This window comes from Triturus cristatus, chromosome 11 (assembly GCF_964204655.1).
Source record: "Triturus cristatus chromosome 11, aTriCri1.1, whole genome shotgun sequence".
In the NCBI taxonomy this organism is placed as follows: Eukaryota; Metazoa; Chordata; class Amphibia; order Caudata; family Salamandridae; genus Triturus; species Triturus cristatus.
The window spans coordinates 990,720,265-990,737,946 of NC_140594.1; the positions used below are offsets into that span (position 1 = coordinate 990,720,265).

Genomic DNA, 17,682 nt, shown 5'->3' on the forward strand with positions numbered 1-17,682 from the left:
CTTAACATTAGCTAATAGCAATTCGGAATTTGCGAATCACTATTAGCTGATTTGACTCCATTCATTTCTTTGGGCCTACAGGCCCATAAGAATGAATGATAATGCATTTGCAAATTGCGATTACCAAATTAGTAATCGCAAATTGCGAATGCAAATCCAAGGGTGCCCGGGGGCTTAAGGCCCCCCCGAAGCACCCCCTAAAAACAGGTAAGTGTGCACATGTGAAGCACACTGCTACATAGCACTTTGAAAAATGCATTTTTGGGCATTTTTCAAAGCATGCACAAATTACCATCAACTTAAAGTGGATGGTAATTAGTATTTCCTAAACGCACAGTTCGCATTTAGGAAAGGTTACATGAATCAGCAAATAGGGATTTGCAAATTGCGATTCCCTAAATGCATTTGCAATTTAGGTTATTGCAAAAATTGTGATGACCTAAATTACGAATGACAAAAGGCACATGCATCTGAAAAGGCCTTTTTCCATTTGCAAACTGGCAGATTCTGTAAATCTGCCCGCCTGCTAACGGAAAAACGCTTGATGCATGTGCCCCTTAATCTTTTGCACACATTGTACCTGCTGTGTGTACAAAGAAGCCTAAAGTGCTGTCTCCTGCTTTGTAACTCTGCCTTGTTTCAGAAAAGCTCACACTGCTGCTATCCATGCCACACCTGTGTTATATGTTAGTGGTTAACAACTTTTCCTTTCCACTATACAAAAAACAAAAGGGACTGACACTATGAAGCTAAAAGGCAGCAAATGGACAAAGTGGAAAAAAGGGTGCTAGGATTGCAGGACACAGGTAAACGGCAGCACAAAGTTCACAGGGATGCATAGAATTCAAGTGGCAACACAGTGCGCAAGGGGCAGTGCAGACCACAAGGGGCAATGCAGACCACAAGGGGCAGTGCAGACCACAAGGGGCAGGGCAGGATGTAAGGGTGAAAATGGGAACATCATTGTGCAGTGCAAAACCTGGGGTTACAGCCAATAGAAAAGGGCAGTAGACAGAAGTGAAACCTCCAAGAGAAGATCACATCCTGCAAGAAGGAGCAGAGAATGAAAAAGCGCAGAGCACAGTTCAAGGGGTGCCACTTGTGCTTGGAGAAAAGCTGTGAGGGATTCCCTTGAAAAGATAATAGGTGGAGCGCAGGCCCAGTGACTCCCAGAGTGAGGAAACTAGAGATAGTCACTCAAATGTGAGGCAGCTTTTTCTGCCCTTTTCTCTCTGTAGGGCAGAACAGGAAAGAGATAAAGGGCAGGGAAGAGGACCAAATAGAACAGTACACCATCCAGCAAGGCAATGAAATAGAAAAATAGAAGGTGGTGGAGCAGTGTGAGTGTTGGGGTGAGTGGAGACAAACCAGTAGACAATACTGATAGCAGTGTAACAAAGTAACAGATAGAACAGTCAAAGAGATGGCCCCACTTGGAGAAACAGTCCATGTAAGACCCTTCAGACACTACAGGCTTCAAAATACCGATTTTGTCTTTCGAGCCTCGTTTAACAGTCGGATAGGGCTAGCTTCCTGAAGGTACTCTCCAACATATCAAGCTGAATTAATTTTTACAGAAGGTAATTCATTTTAATCTCTAAGAAGACCCTCATTTTAACAAGTTGAATGATCTACGTCTAAAGTGCAACAGCAGTCAATGCCTTAATTCTGGTGTGAACCTATAAACTTCAGCCGAAGACTAGAAAACTGCTTCTATAAACAGAGAAGGGGTCACAACATGCGTGTGAGTGACAACGGTGACAGAACATTACATATATGTGGTACTATGTGTTATGAGGTGTAAATTACTTGCAGGTACTGAAGCTACTGCAACTCGCATCTGTGTTATGCACCCTTAAACAAGACTGATTATTATAAATAAGAGAAGGCCTCTTTTCCATCCAATCATATGAAAATAAAAGGAATATGTGATTCAACTCCCAACTACCAAGGAGTAGCTTCTAATTGACTCTAAAAGACAATATTCAATCAGAATACTCAATAACTTGATACACATAAGATGGCACATACATTAACCAGCGAACAACTGTCTCTAGCATTATGCACTGAGCCCAACCATGTGAATTCTAAGCCATTGTAACTAGGTTTCACATGTTTGGCTGTAAATATAGCCTGCTACCAACAGCGACCGCACCACTACAAGTAGGAGACAATTTAGCCCAGGTTATTTTTCTCCACCCGTACTCCAAGCATTGACAGTGAAAAATGTAGTTGAGTCCCCCCACATTTTTAGTTTTGGAATTAAGCCTAATCCCATGTCCCCTTGTAACACAGACTCAGTTGAGGTATCTTTGATCCTCCCCTCTCCCGTAATACACTACGCTTCTCAACTGGAGATCTTGCAACACAAGATATGAATGGAGATTCTCTTATACGCTCAGACAGTTCGGTTACCTGTAAATGGCATGGGATCTGTTCACCTATACTTCTCAGAGGCCTGCGTCTCTGGACTGACTTGCTGATGGTCACTCCCCAGGTATAGGTAGCTGTGGTGGCTGAAGTGTCTAGCTGTGGCAGCATCAATTATGCTTGAAGACAAGCCTTACATACTCATGCGGAATAACAAGATACTGCAGTATATAGCTGTACACAGGTATGTTACTTCTGAATCATCAGCAGAATCACCTGTGGTGGGAGGAAAATGCTCAAAGACTACTCTCTAAAACAGCAAGTGTGCTATTTCCAAAACTTGCATTAGATTTGAGCCAACATAACTCTGTCCCTCTACAGAAGAATCTTCTTGTTTCAGGGACAAAAACTACTGACGAGGTGGAGGAGGTAATTACTTTAAATATGCCATAGATATGCAATAATATCATGCAGCTGGTGGGGACCACACATGCCTGGAAAGCAAGGGTAAAGGATGCTGAAGTCAGGCCGAGAAGTAACAATATACGATCTATTGGATTACCATAGAGATTGGAAGGCCCTTCAGTTGAGCTCTTCCTGGAAATTTGGGATTATAAAGAAACTGTGACAGATACTTAGTGAAGTAAGCAAGTAGATGGTTGCCAGCACTTTGAAGCCTGGGTCTATTCCTAGTGCTATCATTTTATCATATAATATGGAGAAGCGTAGATGTGCTGTGGGATGTAATATGATAGACATGTGGGAGCCAAAATACATGATCTGGTCTGTGGCTGAGCTCTGTTTGTTCTATTGCTGAATGCTGCTGTTGCTCAATGATCAGTTGTATGGCTGTACTACTGTAAATGCTAATGAAAAAAGACAATAAATAGCCATTCCGTTATCGAAGTTTTAGAGATTAGACCAAAGGATGGTGAGGAGGTTATTGCCATGGAATATCATTTATTATTTATGTATTTAGGAGCACAGCACCACACCTCACCATGGTTAGTGAGCATTTGAATAGTGCACCATACAAAGAATAGTTAGTAAAGAGGAAAGCTTACCTGGGCAGATGTCTTGTCCTCCTTAAGGTACTTTAGGGGGGTCAGGCCACAGTTGGACTGCACTCGATTGACACCATGAGGGGATATGACCTCTGCAGACATTTTAAGAGAATAGGGAAGTTTTCCTGTGGGCACGCGAGGTATGTCTGTGGTAACACTCTTGACCTCAACGTCTGTGGAAATTAAAGATATGGGAAACAAAATGAGAGACAGAAATGAAGAGAGGCTATGTTCAAATATTCCAGTTCAAATGAACACTGACTATTAGAAAACAGATAAATAAAATCAATCAATCAGCTTCAAGGGCTTAGTCTGACATTATTTACACTTCGATTATCTATGAGTTGTTCACTGGCTTGTTATAGATAAGTTATCATCAGTTTTTCAACTGTGCTATCTTTCTTGAGCATAAAAGGGGCCATCATTGCAATGTTTCCGTTTATAGTTTTCTGTTATTTATATTTTTAATGTAGTTACTTCATCTCCTAATCCTGAAAGCCTTAAACCCAGCTCAAACTCTAGCCAATTTTGTGACTCAGCCCTCGATTGCTGATTCACAATTGTAGAGATTTACATGTGGAGCCACACAAGCAATAAAGAATACCAAGGCACAGGCAAAGTTACAAAGGTTTCACTATTCATAAACATTACTTTTGTCTCATGCATACATTACACACGCTGACATACAAATGCGGATTTGAGTCTATATTCCTAACCTCACACATGTGTAGTGTAAATGTTTGCATTCTTATGAGATACTTTACTGTGGTTTATTGTTTTGCTGCAAATACTGTTAAATTCATGTCACCTTTGGGAACTTAGGGGCTGATTACGATCACAGTGGGACATGACTGACAGCCAGTCTGTGGTGGTTCCACCGCCATCATAACATGGACAGCCATGCATCAGACGGGCTCAAGGAGCCCGTCGGGGCATCAGAGGGAGCCAAAATCCCTACAATGGTGGCGATGCCTGCCAGGCACCTCCATAGGGATTACGATGTCCCTTCCTGCCGGTTGATTCATGGTGGTTTACCCACCATGAAACGGCAGCAGGAAAGGGCTCCTCTCACCCCCTGGCCCTCAGGCATCCCTGCACCATGTGGTGGGCACCGCAAAGTGCCTGCCACATAGTGCAGGGATATGCAAAATGTGCATTTTTTTTTTTTTTTAACAACACTTTTATTAATCAAGAAGGCAAGGACTGCAGGCTCCTGTAGAACCAGGGGATCTGTCACATAGTAAATAGCAACAGCTCTTGATATTTTGACATAACAAGGAACATTGGAGAGCTATTCATACATCATCTGTCAAGAAAACCCCCTCCCTTCCAAACACCCAACACCCGCCCCCCGACCGCACCACCGCCAGAGTCCACCAGCACTATCTCTATACAATTAGTACTCAGCGCCACTCCTGATACTCAAATAGGCCCCAAGTCTCCATCTGTAGGGACCGGTTCAAGGAAAATGCCCCTATAATCAGCCCACCGCTTTCAGATCTTGAAGTGTTTCCTAGGACATCCACGCGCCTTAAAGATCGGCAACTCCAGGCCCATATTGAAATCTAAACCTCGTTTCCAAACATTAAGAGAGGGAGCCGCCGGGGCCTTCCATGCCCGGGCGAGATCCCGCTTGGCTGTCGTTAGGCCCAGAAGCAGCAAGTGACGCTTATAGATATTACCCCCAATATCGGCCATAATATGGAGCAACACCAATTTGGGGTCTACTGGAAGATCCCAGCCCAACACCTCCGATAGGCACCCTAACACTCCCCCCCAAAACCGGTGCACTGCAGGGCAGTGCCAGACCGTGTGCACCAAAGACCCCACCTCTCGCCCACACCTAAGGCAGTCCGGGGAGGCTATAAGACCCACCCGCCACAGCCGCTGCCGAGTGTAATATGTCCTGTGTAGATACCGAAATTGGACGAGACGCAGTCGGATCGCTATACTAGCCTTACGGGGGGAGGCCAGGGCGACAGCCAGTCTTAGACACCTCATCATGCGAGGAAGTAGAGTCTCCGCCGGGGGGAGTGTGACAACGAAGTTGCACAGTTTCATCCGTCCATTTAAACACCTCCTCCGGCGTGTCAAAGAACTAGGTCCGGGATTTAAATATCACCCGCAACCGAGCCGGGAACAGCAAGGCATAGGAGAGCTGGAGTTCCCGCAGCCGGGCCTTAGCCGCCAGGAAGGATTGACGCTGCTGTTGGACTACCCTCGTATAGTCCGGGAAGATAAGAATGCGGGAATTTTCAAATTGGAGCGGTTCCTTTGCCCTGGCTTGCTGGAGGATGACGTCTCGGTCATGGTAATTAAGGACCCTGGCGATCACCGGTCGCGGTCGGGCTCCCACTGGCGGTTTTTGGACCAGCGCTCTACGCCCGCTCCACCACGAAGCAGCCGGAAAGAGTGTCAGGGGGGAGCCAGGACACCAGCCACTCCGTCAGGAAACGCTCCATGTTGGTACCTTCGCATCCTTCCGGAAATCCTACGAAGCGCAGGTTATTGCGGCGAGCCCTCCCTTCCGCATCTTCGACTCGGCCCACTAAGTTCTTATGGGAAGATTCCAGGGCCGCCATCTGTTTTTCGAGCGTCGCCACGTCGTCCTCCACACCAGAGACCCTAGTCTCGGCCTCCGTGATGCGGGCCACGGCGTTCCGCAAGTCCTGTCGCAGCAATATTACGTCGGAGCCCACCGCACCAATCTTCGCGTCTAACATGTCCCTGGACTGGGTAATGGCCGCCAGCAGGGCCGCGTTGTCCGAAGCTGCCGAGGCCGCACCCCCAGCCGGGCCCGGGCCCGTAAACTTGTCGATAGGCCTCTGTTTGGCCGGCGCCCCACCAGCTCTATCCTTGGTCATGCTGCGATCGTCCTTCACCCCCGCGCCTGGGCACACACCCGGGGGCCCCCGGCCACAGAGTCCGGACCAAGACCAAGAGTTTGCTGCCCCCACTCCAGGCGCACTGGGAAGCGTCTGCCAGGTCCCCGAAACACAGCCGAGAAAGGAGGCCCCCGGCGGGGCGAATGAAGTCCAAAACAAACTGCAGTCCCCAGAGTGTGGCTCACCTCCCGCAGCGCACTGCCGGCCCCTTTGCCACCACGCACCACCAGCAAGACCCTCCTCGACCGCCGCGACCCGAAATGGCCGCCGAGCACCCGGGCTCTCCCTCAAAGCACTTCTAGGAGGGCGGCGAGCGGAAGGGGGGAAAGCACCAGTCCAGTGCCTCCGTTGCGGGCCCCGTACAGCTACGCCATCCGGGCCCCGGCCCCACCGGCCTTGACGCTCAGAGCCGCCGCCATGTACCCCCTCCACCACCACCACCACCACGTGGCCCGAAATGGCCGCCGAGCCCCCGGCCCACCAACAGCTGCAGGCACAAGGAATTAGGTGCGCCTCGTGGGGGGGGGGGGGAACCGCCCGCCGTCGATGGCCACTCACCGCTACTCCCGTGGCACTGCTCTCCGCACCCCCGCCGGGGTATCCGCTGGGCAGCGCCACTCCCGCTGTCGTCCGGATCCAATCCCAGGGAGCCCCGACCTCCGGGCTCCCAGTGCACTTCCACGAGGTTCCACCTAGGCCAGCGCTCGCCGCCCCTGTCCGGCGGATGACCGCAGCTCCCGGCTCTCGGCGTCCGCCACTCCGTCCAACGGGACGACCTCCTCTGCTGCCCAAATCGAGGCCGTGGCTTCCGAGGCACGGCAGGCCCAGGCCCCGCTCTCTCAACCGGCGCCGTCCCACAGACTCTGGCAGACGCTGGGGTGCCACCGGATGTTGCCACCAGTGACCACGCACCCCTACCGCTACAGGGGAGAGCCCTGGGTCGGGCGAAAGGATCAATAGAAGGATAGTTATCGGCGGGCTGGACGGTAAGGCGCGTCTGCCATGCTAGTCTGCCATTTTTTGGACTGCGGCGTGGGCTGCAGCCTGCAGCACATGCCGCAATACAGAAGATACACTTTGCGACCGCCTTGAAGGCAGTCACACTGAAATTTACATGGCTGGACCGCCGACAGCAGGTCGGGCGGTCCCGTTTCCGAAGGGATGGCAGTCCGACTGCCATTCTAATCAGGCCCTTAGATTGGTGTACTTTAACACTTTTAATCCATCGTAGATCTGCTGAGAAAGGGGTCTTTTGCCAAAAGTAGATTTACATCTGAGTAAATCTACTCCTACACTAAGGGGCTTATTCCGATCTCGCTGGGAAAAGGCTCCCTCCTACTCGGATCTGGAGGGCTTTCCGACCATTCGTGCTCCGGGGTTCCGGGCGCCCGAGTACGATGCGAATGACCGCTGACGGAGACGGGTCGCTCGGAGCCTGTAAAGATGAGACGTCAGAAGGGTTTAGCAGTAAGTAGGTTTATTCTCTACAGGACGACACACTCAACCGGAGGCTAAGTGCAACAACCAACATATGACGATACTCCCAACTGTCCCCAACTGTAACCTTAGAACGTCCAGCTGTCAACATTCCAGCTGGTGGCTGCCGCGCGCAGGAGGGAGGGGCGCGCGGTGGAAGGAGGCAAACATGGTGCAATTGAAATGAGCAATCAACTTAACACATCTCCTTCTCTTGGAAAGTGAAGAACTAAGTGAGGAAAAAAACCTAAATAACAGTTGTGGAACAAGAAAGACTATTCACAAATAAAATCCTTATATTTGGTGGGTTTTACCACGTTGCGCCCACATCTACTTGTGGTGGCCTCCTCTTCCAAATTGTCCTTTTCCCACCCCGGTTCTAGATTAGGGTCCTGCCTGTCACTTGACCCCAAGGAACCTCTAGTGGTACTGGTCACTGGAACACACATTTCTCCACCAGGCTCAACAACCTCCAGTTCCCTCTCCATCTCGGTATCACTACCTTGTCCAATGGATGCCTCAGATTCGCTTGTACTCAGTTCTGTGTTAACTCCTATGGTTTCGATAACCTCACTTTTCTGACTGTCTCCACTGTTTTGTCTCACATGTTGTTGTAACCTGTGATCTCCTTCTTCTTCCGAATCTGATGAATCTAGTAGTATTCGACCCTGCTTGTCATGCCTTATTCTGTCCTCATCCGTTCTTTTTAGTTCATGTCCCAATGTGTTTCTTTGTTCACTCTCCTTTCTTTTACAAACAGACAATGCGGAGGTATGCCATACTTTTCCATCACTGAGAAGTGCTGAATTGCAAAACACTTTTTCCACTAATAAAGGATTCGAGTATCTGCTTTGTCCTTTAACAACATTGCCACTTCTTCTTACTCTCACCATATTACCTTCTTCCAGGTTGATGTCCTTGCAGTTATTCTTACTGTCAAATTTACCTTTACTCTGGTCTTTCGCCTCTTGTATCCTCTTTCTCACTTTTTCTACTGACCATTCTGATTTCCTTGCGCTTCTGAGCCATCCGATATTATCCTTAGATATGGGAGTTCTTCCTCTCATAATCTCGAACGGGCTTACCATGGTTTTTTCTCCTGGAGTTATCCTGTAACCCCATACCATTTTGTCCACTTCCTTTCTCCAGCACTTTCTATTGTTGTTTGCTAACTGGATGATGCCTTTTATCACCCTATTAAACATCTCTACAGCTCCATTGCCAGCTGGGTGGTAGATGCTTGTAGTTTTGTGCTTTATGCCTTTCCTATCCATAAACTTTTGAAAATGTCAGATGTGAACTGACTACCGTTATCACTGACAATTGTTTTTGGTATGCCTTCTCTATTAAATATTTTGTCCAAAAATGTGACAATGTCAGAAGCATCCACCTTCCTACAAACCTTAATTTCAGGCCATTTAGAGAAATGATCCACTAAAACCATTACATACATCTGTTCCTCTTGCCATCTTACCGGACCCATAATATCAATTCCCACTCTCTCCCACGCCATGTTAGGACACTCTAACGGTATCGAGTGGAGGTCTTAGGGTAATTTGGGTTTTATCTGAATATACAGTATCTGGTATACAGTTTCTCACCACTCTCTCAATTTGAATGTCACATCCAGGCCACCAATACCAGCTCTTTATTCTTTGTTTTGTTTTATTTATGCCTAGATGACCCTCGTGGCATATGTCAATAAGTCTCTCTCTTAAGGTTGTAGGGGGTATCACTTTACCCTGTCTTAAAATCAAATCATTTTCCACAGATAGCTCATTCCTTAATTCCCAGTAGGCTCGCAATTCCTTTCTCATGACCCCCTTCTTGGGCCATCCTACTACGATGAGTCTTCTAACCTCGCCTAAGGTTCCATCTTTTTCATATTCTTGCTTCCATAGTTATACTTGGAAACTCTTCATTTACGCTTGCGACACATAGTTCTTCCTCCTTCTCTGCCTTTTCCACATTCTGCAAGGGTAACCTACTAAGAAAATCTGCAACGACGTTCTTAGTTCCTGGCAAGTACTGCACTTCGTAGTTGTAATCCAATAGTTTTATAGACAACCTTGCCAACCTAGGTGACGCATTGAATAAACCCTTTACAGTGAGCACTTTTGTCAAAGGTTTGTGGTCACTACGTAAAATGATTCTTTTCCCCCATATGTACTGTCTGTAATGTTCCAGTCCCCACGCACATGCTAGTGCCTCACGCTCTATGACGGAGTACTTTTCTTCCGTTGGCGTCAAAGATCTGGAGGCAAAAGCGATAGTGACTTCTTTACCATCGCACTCCACTTGGGTTAGTACCGCCCCAATGCCCTTACCACTTGCATTGGTGGTGACTACACATTTAAGATCGTTGTCAAAACCTTTAAGGGGTGGAGCGTCACAGATCTCTTTTTTTAGGTTTTTGAAACTGTCTTCACAGTCTTGTGACCACTCGTACTTGTTCTTATTCTTTAGAAGGGTTCTAATACAGTAAGTTTTCATTGAAAAGTTTCTTACAAACTTGGAATAGTATTCCACCAGACCCAAAAACGCTCTGAGTTCCTCCTTATTCTGTGGCACTGGTGCGTCTTTGATGGCCTTTATCAACTCCTTCTTGGGTTTTACACCATCCTTAGTGATTTCATGTCCTAGGTAAGTGACAGAATCATTGCTGAACCTGCACTTTTTGTACTCTGCCGTCAACCCACCTTTCTCCAAAGTTTTTAGTACCTGTACCAGCCGTTTGTCGTGCTCTGTTTGGTCTTTTCCCATTATGAGAATGTCATCTTGGAAGATGAGTAAGTTCTTTATTCCCTTGAATATCTCATGCATCAGTCTTTGGAACAGTGCTGCTGCAGATGCTAGTCCGAAAGGTACCCTTTTAAACCTGAAACACCCAAAAGGTGTAACAAAGGTGGTAAGGTGTCTGCTCTCGGGATGTAGAGGTACCTGGTGGTATGCAGCAGCTAAGTCAATTGTAGAAAATACAGTCATATCCTTAGTAAGAGACAACATCTCATTTATTCTTGGCAAAGGGAATTGATCGATTAGAATGTTTTTATTGAGGTCGCGCAAATCTATGCATAATCTCAACTTTCCGTTGGCCCTCCTTGCGACCACCAGAGGTGCGACCCACTCTGACGATTCTGTTGTTTCAATTATTTCTGCATCAAGTAGCTTATTTAATTCGGATTTCACTTCTTCCCTTAGAGACAACGGAATTTGTCTCACCTTATGTAAACAAGGTACTGCACCCTCCTTGAGCTTGATTACGTGTTGGAACCCTTTTAGTTTACCTATTTTCCCATTAAAAACTTTTGGAAACTTGTTTACCAAATCACAGTCCTCCTGTTGTGTCACCAGGACAGGTTCAACACTGTTAGGATTGAAAGTTATTCCGAGTTTGCCTTGGTCCTTCCAACCAAGTACTGATGGGCCAGTGACAGCTACATACAATTTGCTGCTAGTTTCCCTTTCTTTGAATGTAAATTTTAGTTCCTTGAACCCCATAAGTTCAATTGGTTCACCCGTGAATGTCTTGAGAGTGATATCCGGTTTCTCTAATTGTCTTCCTACCTTGCCTCTAAATTTCTCATTCCAAACTTCACGGTTAACTATTGTGCATGGTGATCCGGAGTCAGCTACAATATTAAAACTCACGCCTCCAATTTCCACCAAGCACGTGGGTTTTTTCTTCCTGCACTTCTCCTCATCCTCCTTAGTAGTCTCCTCATTTATCTCTAGCATACATAAGTTGTACACTGATTCGTCCGAGGATTCTTGCTCGGACTCTCTCTCTTCTTCGTCTTCTACGAATTTCACCTTCTCTTTAACTTTTCTTTTGCATGCTCTCTGGAAATGGCCAATGATTCCACACTGGGTACATTTATTGTTCCTTGCTGGACATTTCCAATCATTTGCTAAATGTTTCCCGCTACCACATCGGTAACACCTCAACTGTTCATATTGACCTGCATTACCTTTGAATTTAGGTGTATCCTTCACTTTGTTCTTAGAATATGTCTTGCTTCCACTTATCTTTGCCACAACACTTGTTTCTTCCGATTTATTTTTCCCTTCGTTGATTACCTCCTTTGCACATCTACCTGTCAACTCCGCTTTTTTTACAATTTCTATGACTTGTTGAAGTGGTTTTTCTCCTTTAGCCCATAATGCATCTTGTATGTTTGAATTCGCAGCACACATCACAATCTGATCTCTAATTAAATCATCATGCATATTTTCAAATTTGCATGAAAGTGCCAAGTTCTTAAGCGCCGACACATAATCATCAATACTTTCTTCTTTTCCTTGTTTTCTTCTGTAGAACTTATATCTGTGTACCGCAACACATATTGTTGGTTTATAGTATCCATCTAGGTCCTCCATTGCCTCATCGTAAACCTTTCTTTCACCTCCTGCTCTTACTTTCTTAGTAATATTGTTATACACCGTCAAACCTCCTGCACCCAAACAATGTAACAACATTTTTTTCTTTTCCTCCTGTTTGAGTGGCTCATCCGCTTTGTCAAATGTGGAAATGTAATTGCAAAAATATTCTTTCCAATTTTCCCATTTCACACTTGGTACACCTGTACCCTTTAGAAATGCTTCTGATGGCTGTAGGTTATACATGTTGCCTGATGCCATAGTTCAGTGTTTTATTTTCCTTTATTTCCACTTTGAAGACTATATGATTATTTACTGAATATTTAATTCTCCTTAAAATACCTTCTATCCCACCAAAATTGCAATATTTTTTATGAGAATTTCTTCCTTATGTCACCTTTACTCTCACCTGTTGATCTTCCTCTCATCCGTAGGAAATTTGTTTTCCTTAATATGTCCTAGTCACTCGTGCTTCACCTATTTCCACTTGTAATTCCCAGCTCCTCCATATCGGTATTTGAAGTACGCTTTGTTTACACTCTACTTCCTCAAAAATGGCAGCACGCAAACTTCCTTTACGTGATTACTTGTTAAAAACTAGACCGCCTACTCAACTTCCGGTGATTCGATTGTTACGATCACGTCACGACGTTCTAACTTGAACGCCCCTGTTCTGAGGTGAATTTCCACAAGCCGTCTTCCTTTACCGTATTTGGGTCCCCTGAGAGAGCCAGAAGGCTGCACAATTTAGGGTGAGTCAGAAAGCAATTCTTTCTTCTTTTCGTTGTTCCTCACACGATATTCTTAGTCTTTTTTTTTCCTTTTACCAGGTCATCTGTTTTTCATTCTGCCGTAAGCAAAGTCTATTTCTATACACATGCGTTAGTTCCTTTTCCGTCGCACGTATAGTAAGTTCCTTTTATTTCTTTTTTTCTTGCTTAGCAATTCTGGTTACGGCGTTTACTTGTTCATTTTCCAGTATTCACAGCGTAACTCTGTTGTCATTCTTACAGTCTTTACTCACGTTTCTTAATTTCCTTTCACAGTTTCAATATATCTTAGTCCTCCGTTAACTTTTATTTTCTTGTATGTGCCGCTAATGTACACACATTATCCGCCGCACACTCTTGTGTTCTTGTCTCTTCAAGTTACGTTATTTCCTTTTCAATTAGTATACTTCCCTCAAATATGCCATGCACATCTTCATGTGGGTTCATCCGTGCGTCGTCCAACCATACTCTCGTCGCCAAATTGTAAAGATGAGACGTCAGAAGGGTTTAGCAGTAAGTAGGTTTATTCTCTACAGGACGACACACTCAACCGGAGGCTAAGTCCAACAACCAACATATGACGATACTCCCAACTGTCCCCAACTGTAACCTTAGAACGTCCAGCTGTCAACATTCCAGCTGGTGGCTGCCGCGCGCAGGAGGGAGGGGCGCGCGGTGGAAGGAGGCAAACATGGTGCAATTGAAATGAGCAATCAACTTAACAGAGCCCCATTGAAGTCAATGGGAGCCTGTTGTACGACGCGTACATATGCTCCCATAGACAAAAAAGGTACGTTGCACACAAGGTTGCCCCCTGTAGTGGGGTCACGTCTGTGCCACCCGCACTGTACATACATGTGTAGGGGGGACCCTTGGCTCCCCCCTCTGATCGACTCGTACAACTACAGGTGAAGGGGGGTCCGGCCCGGACCCCCGAAGTCCGCTTCCCGGAGCGTTTACGTGTCGGAGGCTCCGACTCGATCGGCTGTCCGAATCATGCATCGTACTGGCTCGGTCGGGAATCGCCTCCATTGCCCGGCACAGTTTGCTTACGGATGAGACGTACGGAGCGGTTCGGACCCGGAAACGATTCAGTTGTCAATTTCGCGTTTCTCGCAACGTACTTGCACGCTTGTACAGCTGTACGAGTCGGTCGTGAAACACGTGTACGGCTCGTACGTTTTCCGGCCGGATCGCGTTCGGAGCCCTTCCGAGCGAGATCGGAATCGGCCCCTTAGTAGTAAATTTACTACATTTGACTATTCACCATGTCAGAGTGCAATTTACTATAATGACTTACATGTCAGGTGAAGAGGCAAATTTACAAGTGTAAAGCTACTACAGCCTAAAAGGACCCTGGAATACGTCGAGCATTACATATGACCAGCACTGGTACTGCAGCTCTTCCCATAGAAAATAATGGTGGCAGGGACTTAAAATAGAACCCCCTTAGCAAATACCTTTTAAATAAAATAATTAATTTTGACTTTTTAAAACTAACTATACATTTAATGTTAACACACATATATATATATATATATATATATATATATATATATCATAAAATATTTTAATAATCTTTTTAATTTAATAATAACTATACATTTTGTTACGTTTGAAATCATTTCATAACTCTTTGCATTTTTTAATACACAATTAAGCAAATCTAAACATTCTGCTTTAGGTGGGGTTGTGTTTAAAAAAAACTTTAAAGCTTAATTTTCCTTGAATATATTTAACTGAACTAAATATTTATTCAAAGTTAAATTATCAGTCTAAAGTTACACTAATAACTTTTCACATGTCGGTAGAGTTCTCTGCATGTGCATATCATGACTTTTTCCAGGCACAAATCCAACAAACATTCAGTCGTACTTCTTTCATCAAGTTCTGGACATTTAGGGAATAAACAGATGGCACAGTGATGCGGTTTGCTGGCATCCTGAGCTTGGTGGAACGTTGTGCAATCTGATAAGCAACCACCAGCAAGCAGTTTCTTCTCCAGCTAAAATGGGGGTGCAGAGTGCAGTTAAAGTTAGCAATACATCAAAGTTTTTTTTATGAGACCTAATGCTTTATTTTTTTAGCACAACTGAAGAACAATTTACAGAACATCCTGGCATTAAGTAACATTGAGAGTAAACAGCCAGCACAAATATTCAAGTCATGGAATACAATCTAATTCAACAAGTGAAAACAAGCATAAAATATAACTAAATTGCTTAAGGTCTTAGAAACTGAAGGGAAAGCAGGTGCAGTTGATAGCAAATCCCATGTGGTTAAGTTAGTTTCAAAGAAGTAGTGTTAAAAAAGGATTACCAAGGACACACTGAAGAAAGTCTGTATGAAGCTTACTATTTCTGGTCTACTGCCTCCTACATTTCCATCATTCGCTCACCTCGTGGAGTGTAACGTGGATTCAAGACAGTGGGTAAAACAAATCGGACAGCTCCATCAGGTTCCAGTGGTAGCTCCCTCACGAAGGACAGAGTGACTGCCGCTTCCTGACCTGGGGGTAGGTTACCGACACTGCATGAGAAGATGTCGCCAGAGCTGCTGTCCTCCTCCAAGAGAAAGGCCTCCTGCCCCTGGCTGATGGCATCGGCATATGTCTCCTGGGCCTGAAAGGTTTAATACACACATTAATAGATTACCTTTTTCCAATGGATTCAACCCATCACATTTGACATAACCTGAATGACCCACTTATGTTATCTATTTTGTATACTTTTATGGTTGTAAAAGACCAAATAAAGTTTTTCTGAATCTGACACACTTTTAAGATTCACAAGATTAGGTTGGAGGGTAATGGTGCGAGGCAGTGTACAACTAGTCCATGACAATTTTGATAATAAGCCTATAACTATTGCCTTGATGGAACAATTTTAATATTTGTAAAAAGATGTAAACCTAACCAGTAGCCTATATGCCTAGAACAAATCTTACCAAACTGCCAAAGAATTCTCATGTTACAGAAAATGGTGAGGAGAACACATTTAAAAAATTTGCCCAGCCATTCTTATGACACTGTGAATTTGCAGGTTGAGGTCCAAGGCGATAAAAATATTACCCATTTTTCTATTTAAGGAGGAAGTAATAATACAAATAGTGACACCCCATTACCTGCTTCTTCTCTTGAATCTCTGCTACAATTCTCTTTCCATCCACCATGGCCTCAAAATTGTAGACAGCTGAATCATCATCCATGGGAAACACAAATACGGCCTCCAACGGGTTCTGCTCCTCATTCTTATAAGTGAGGGTTGCCGAAACATCAGCCACAAAGCCTTTTAGTTGGACATCTACAGAGATACCCTTAAGTGGAACTGGGAAAGAAAGAACATGTCAAATTATATCACTGTGGTCTAGAGATCATCTGTCAAACTATTCTGAACTAGAGAGAGGGAACAACACCATCTAAGAAGCAGTAGATATGTCACCAAAACACACAGGCAAATGTGAGAGGCCAGAAGCACAATACAAATTTACAGATACCAGCAAAGTATTTCAGTAGGTACCAAATAGTTGCATAAGTAAACATTTTTGTGTCACTCATCGTTATGTCTCATAAGTCAAGAATAAAACTCAAAACACATAGCATACATGAAAAAAGGTAAACCAAGAAGGATTGGCCAAACAAACAAGATAACCTGTTTCCAAGATGCTTCCAATGCTTTTGATCATAGTTTGTATATGTTGCTAACAAACATATCCAGAACAAGAAACTTCCAAATACCTATACAACTCACAGGACTACAACTAGGTTATAGAACATCATACAATGCAACCTATGCAGTTGAATGTCCAAACGTTCCATTACTTAAACTATAATACTAAAATCTCACCACCAACACAGATTTGCTTAATAATTTTATGCAGACATAGCCCCCCAAGCTGACCCTGGCCATGACAGCAATGTTGAGGATTATAACAGTGATCTGGTCACAATTATGTCTCTCTGTAGTATGACTACAATAGCAGCATTAGCAACATCCAATATCCTCACCTAACCCAAGGGAGTTCTCCAGGCAGATCGATTAATGTCACTACAGTCAATGGAATGCAGCAAAGTAACTGAGGTGCAATCAAAATGCCAATTTGTCCAAGATTCCTTGCAGTGTTAAATTTAGGGTGGGGGGATGCTCAGGGTTCATGAGCCAGGTCCATAGCAATCAAAACTAAAACTTGAAGTAGGAATTCAAACCACAAACCAAGGGTACTACTGCTTCAGAAAAAAAGGCAAGTGGGTTAAGGAGAAGGTTCCAGGCAAGGCTGCCAGAAGCAGCGCATATCATAAACTGGTTTCCACCAATGCTCAGTGTGCCAATTTATACCACAGAACAGATTTTTACAACTTCTGGCACCCAAAGGAGGTCTTACACTTCAACTTAGTAAGGGCTGTTTATGGTTGACTTTCTTGTGTTGCAGATGCATCAATTTGTTCAGGGACATTTACTAGACTGCTGGGCACCTAATAGTGAAAAGGTTAGCAGTCCTTTCAGGGTTCTGTGCTTCTAGAACTTCAAATTTGGATAAGCCTAAACTATAAACCAAGAAGCAGCCGTACTGGTATCCACAATGTTAGAGATGGAGGATCAGTGCCGGCAACAGAACAGAAGCAGAACTGCCGGCCCATTAACAGAAGCAGATGATGCTCGGCTTCAGTGTTCACACATTCTTGTGAATCATAGGCTGTACATTCTTGGATAGGCTCTATTCAGTGAGTCATCCTCCAAA

At 44.8% G+C, this 17,682-nt stretch overlaps 1 protein-coding gene across 4 annotated transcripts in view; it reads right to left on the reverse strand.

Moving 5' to 3' along the window:
* The window catches only part of LOC146785794 (von Willebrand factor A domain-containing protein 5A-like), a 310,735-nt gene that overhangs the window by 204,636 nt on the left and 88,417 nt on the right, over window positions 1-17,682 (reverse strand). For all 4 annotated transcript variants that reach the window (XM_085635059.1, XM_085635061.1, XM_085635058.1 and 1 more), the window contains 3 exons: window positions 16,069-16,271; window positions 15,344-15,566; window positions 3,435-3,607 (listed from right to left, as the gene is read on the reverse strand). In XM_085635059.1, coding sequence (XP_085491185.1) covers window positions 3,435-3,607; window positions 15,344-15,566; window positions 16,069-16,271 — 599 coding nt within the window. The remainder of the gene's footprint in view (window positions 1-3,434; window positions 3,608-15,343; window positions 15,567-16,068; window positions 16,272-17,682) is intronic.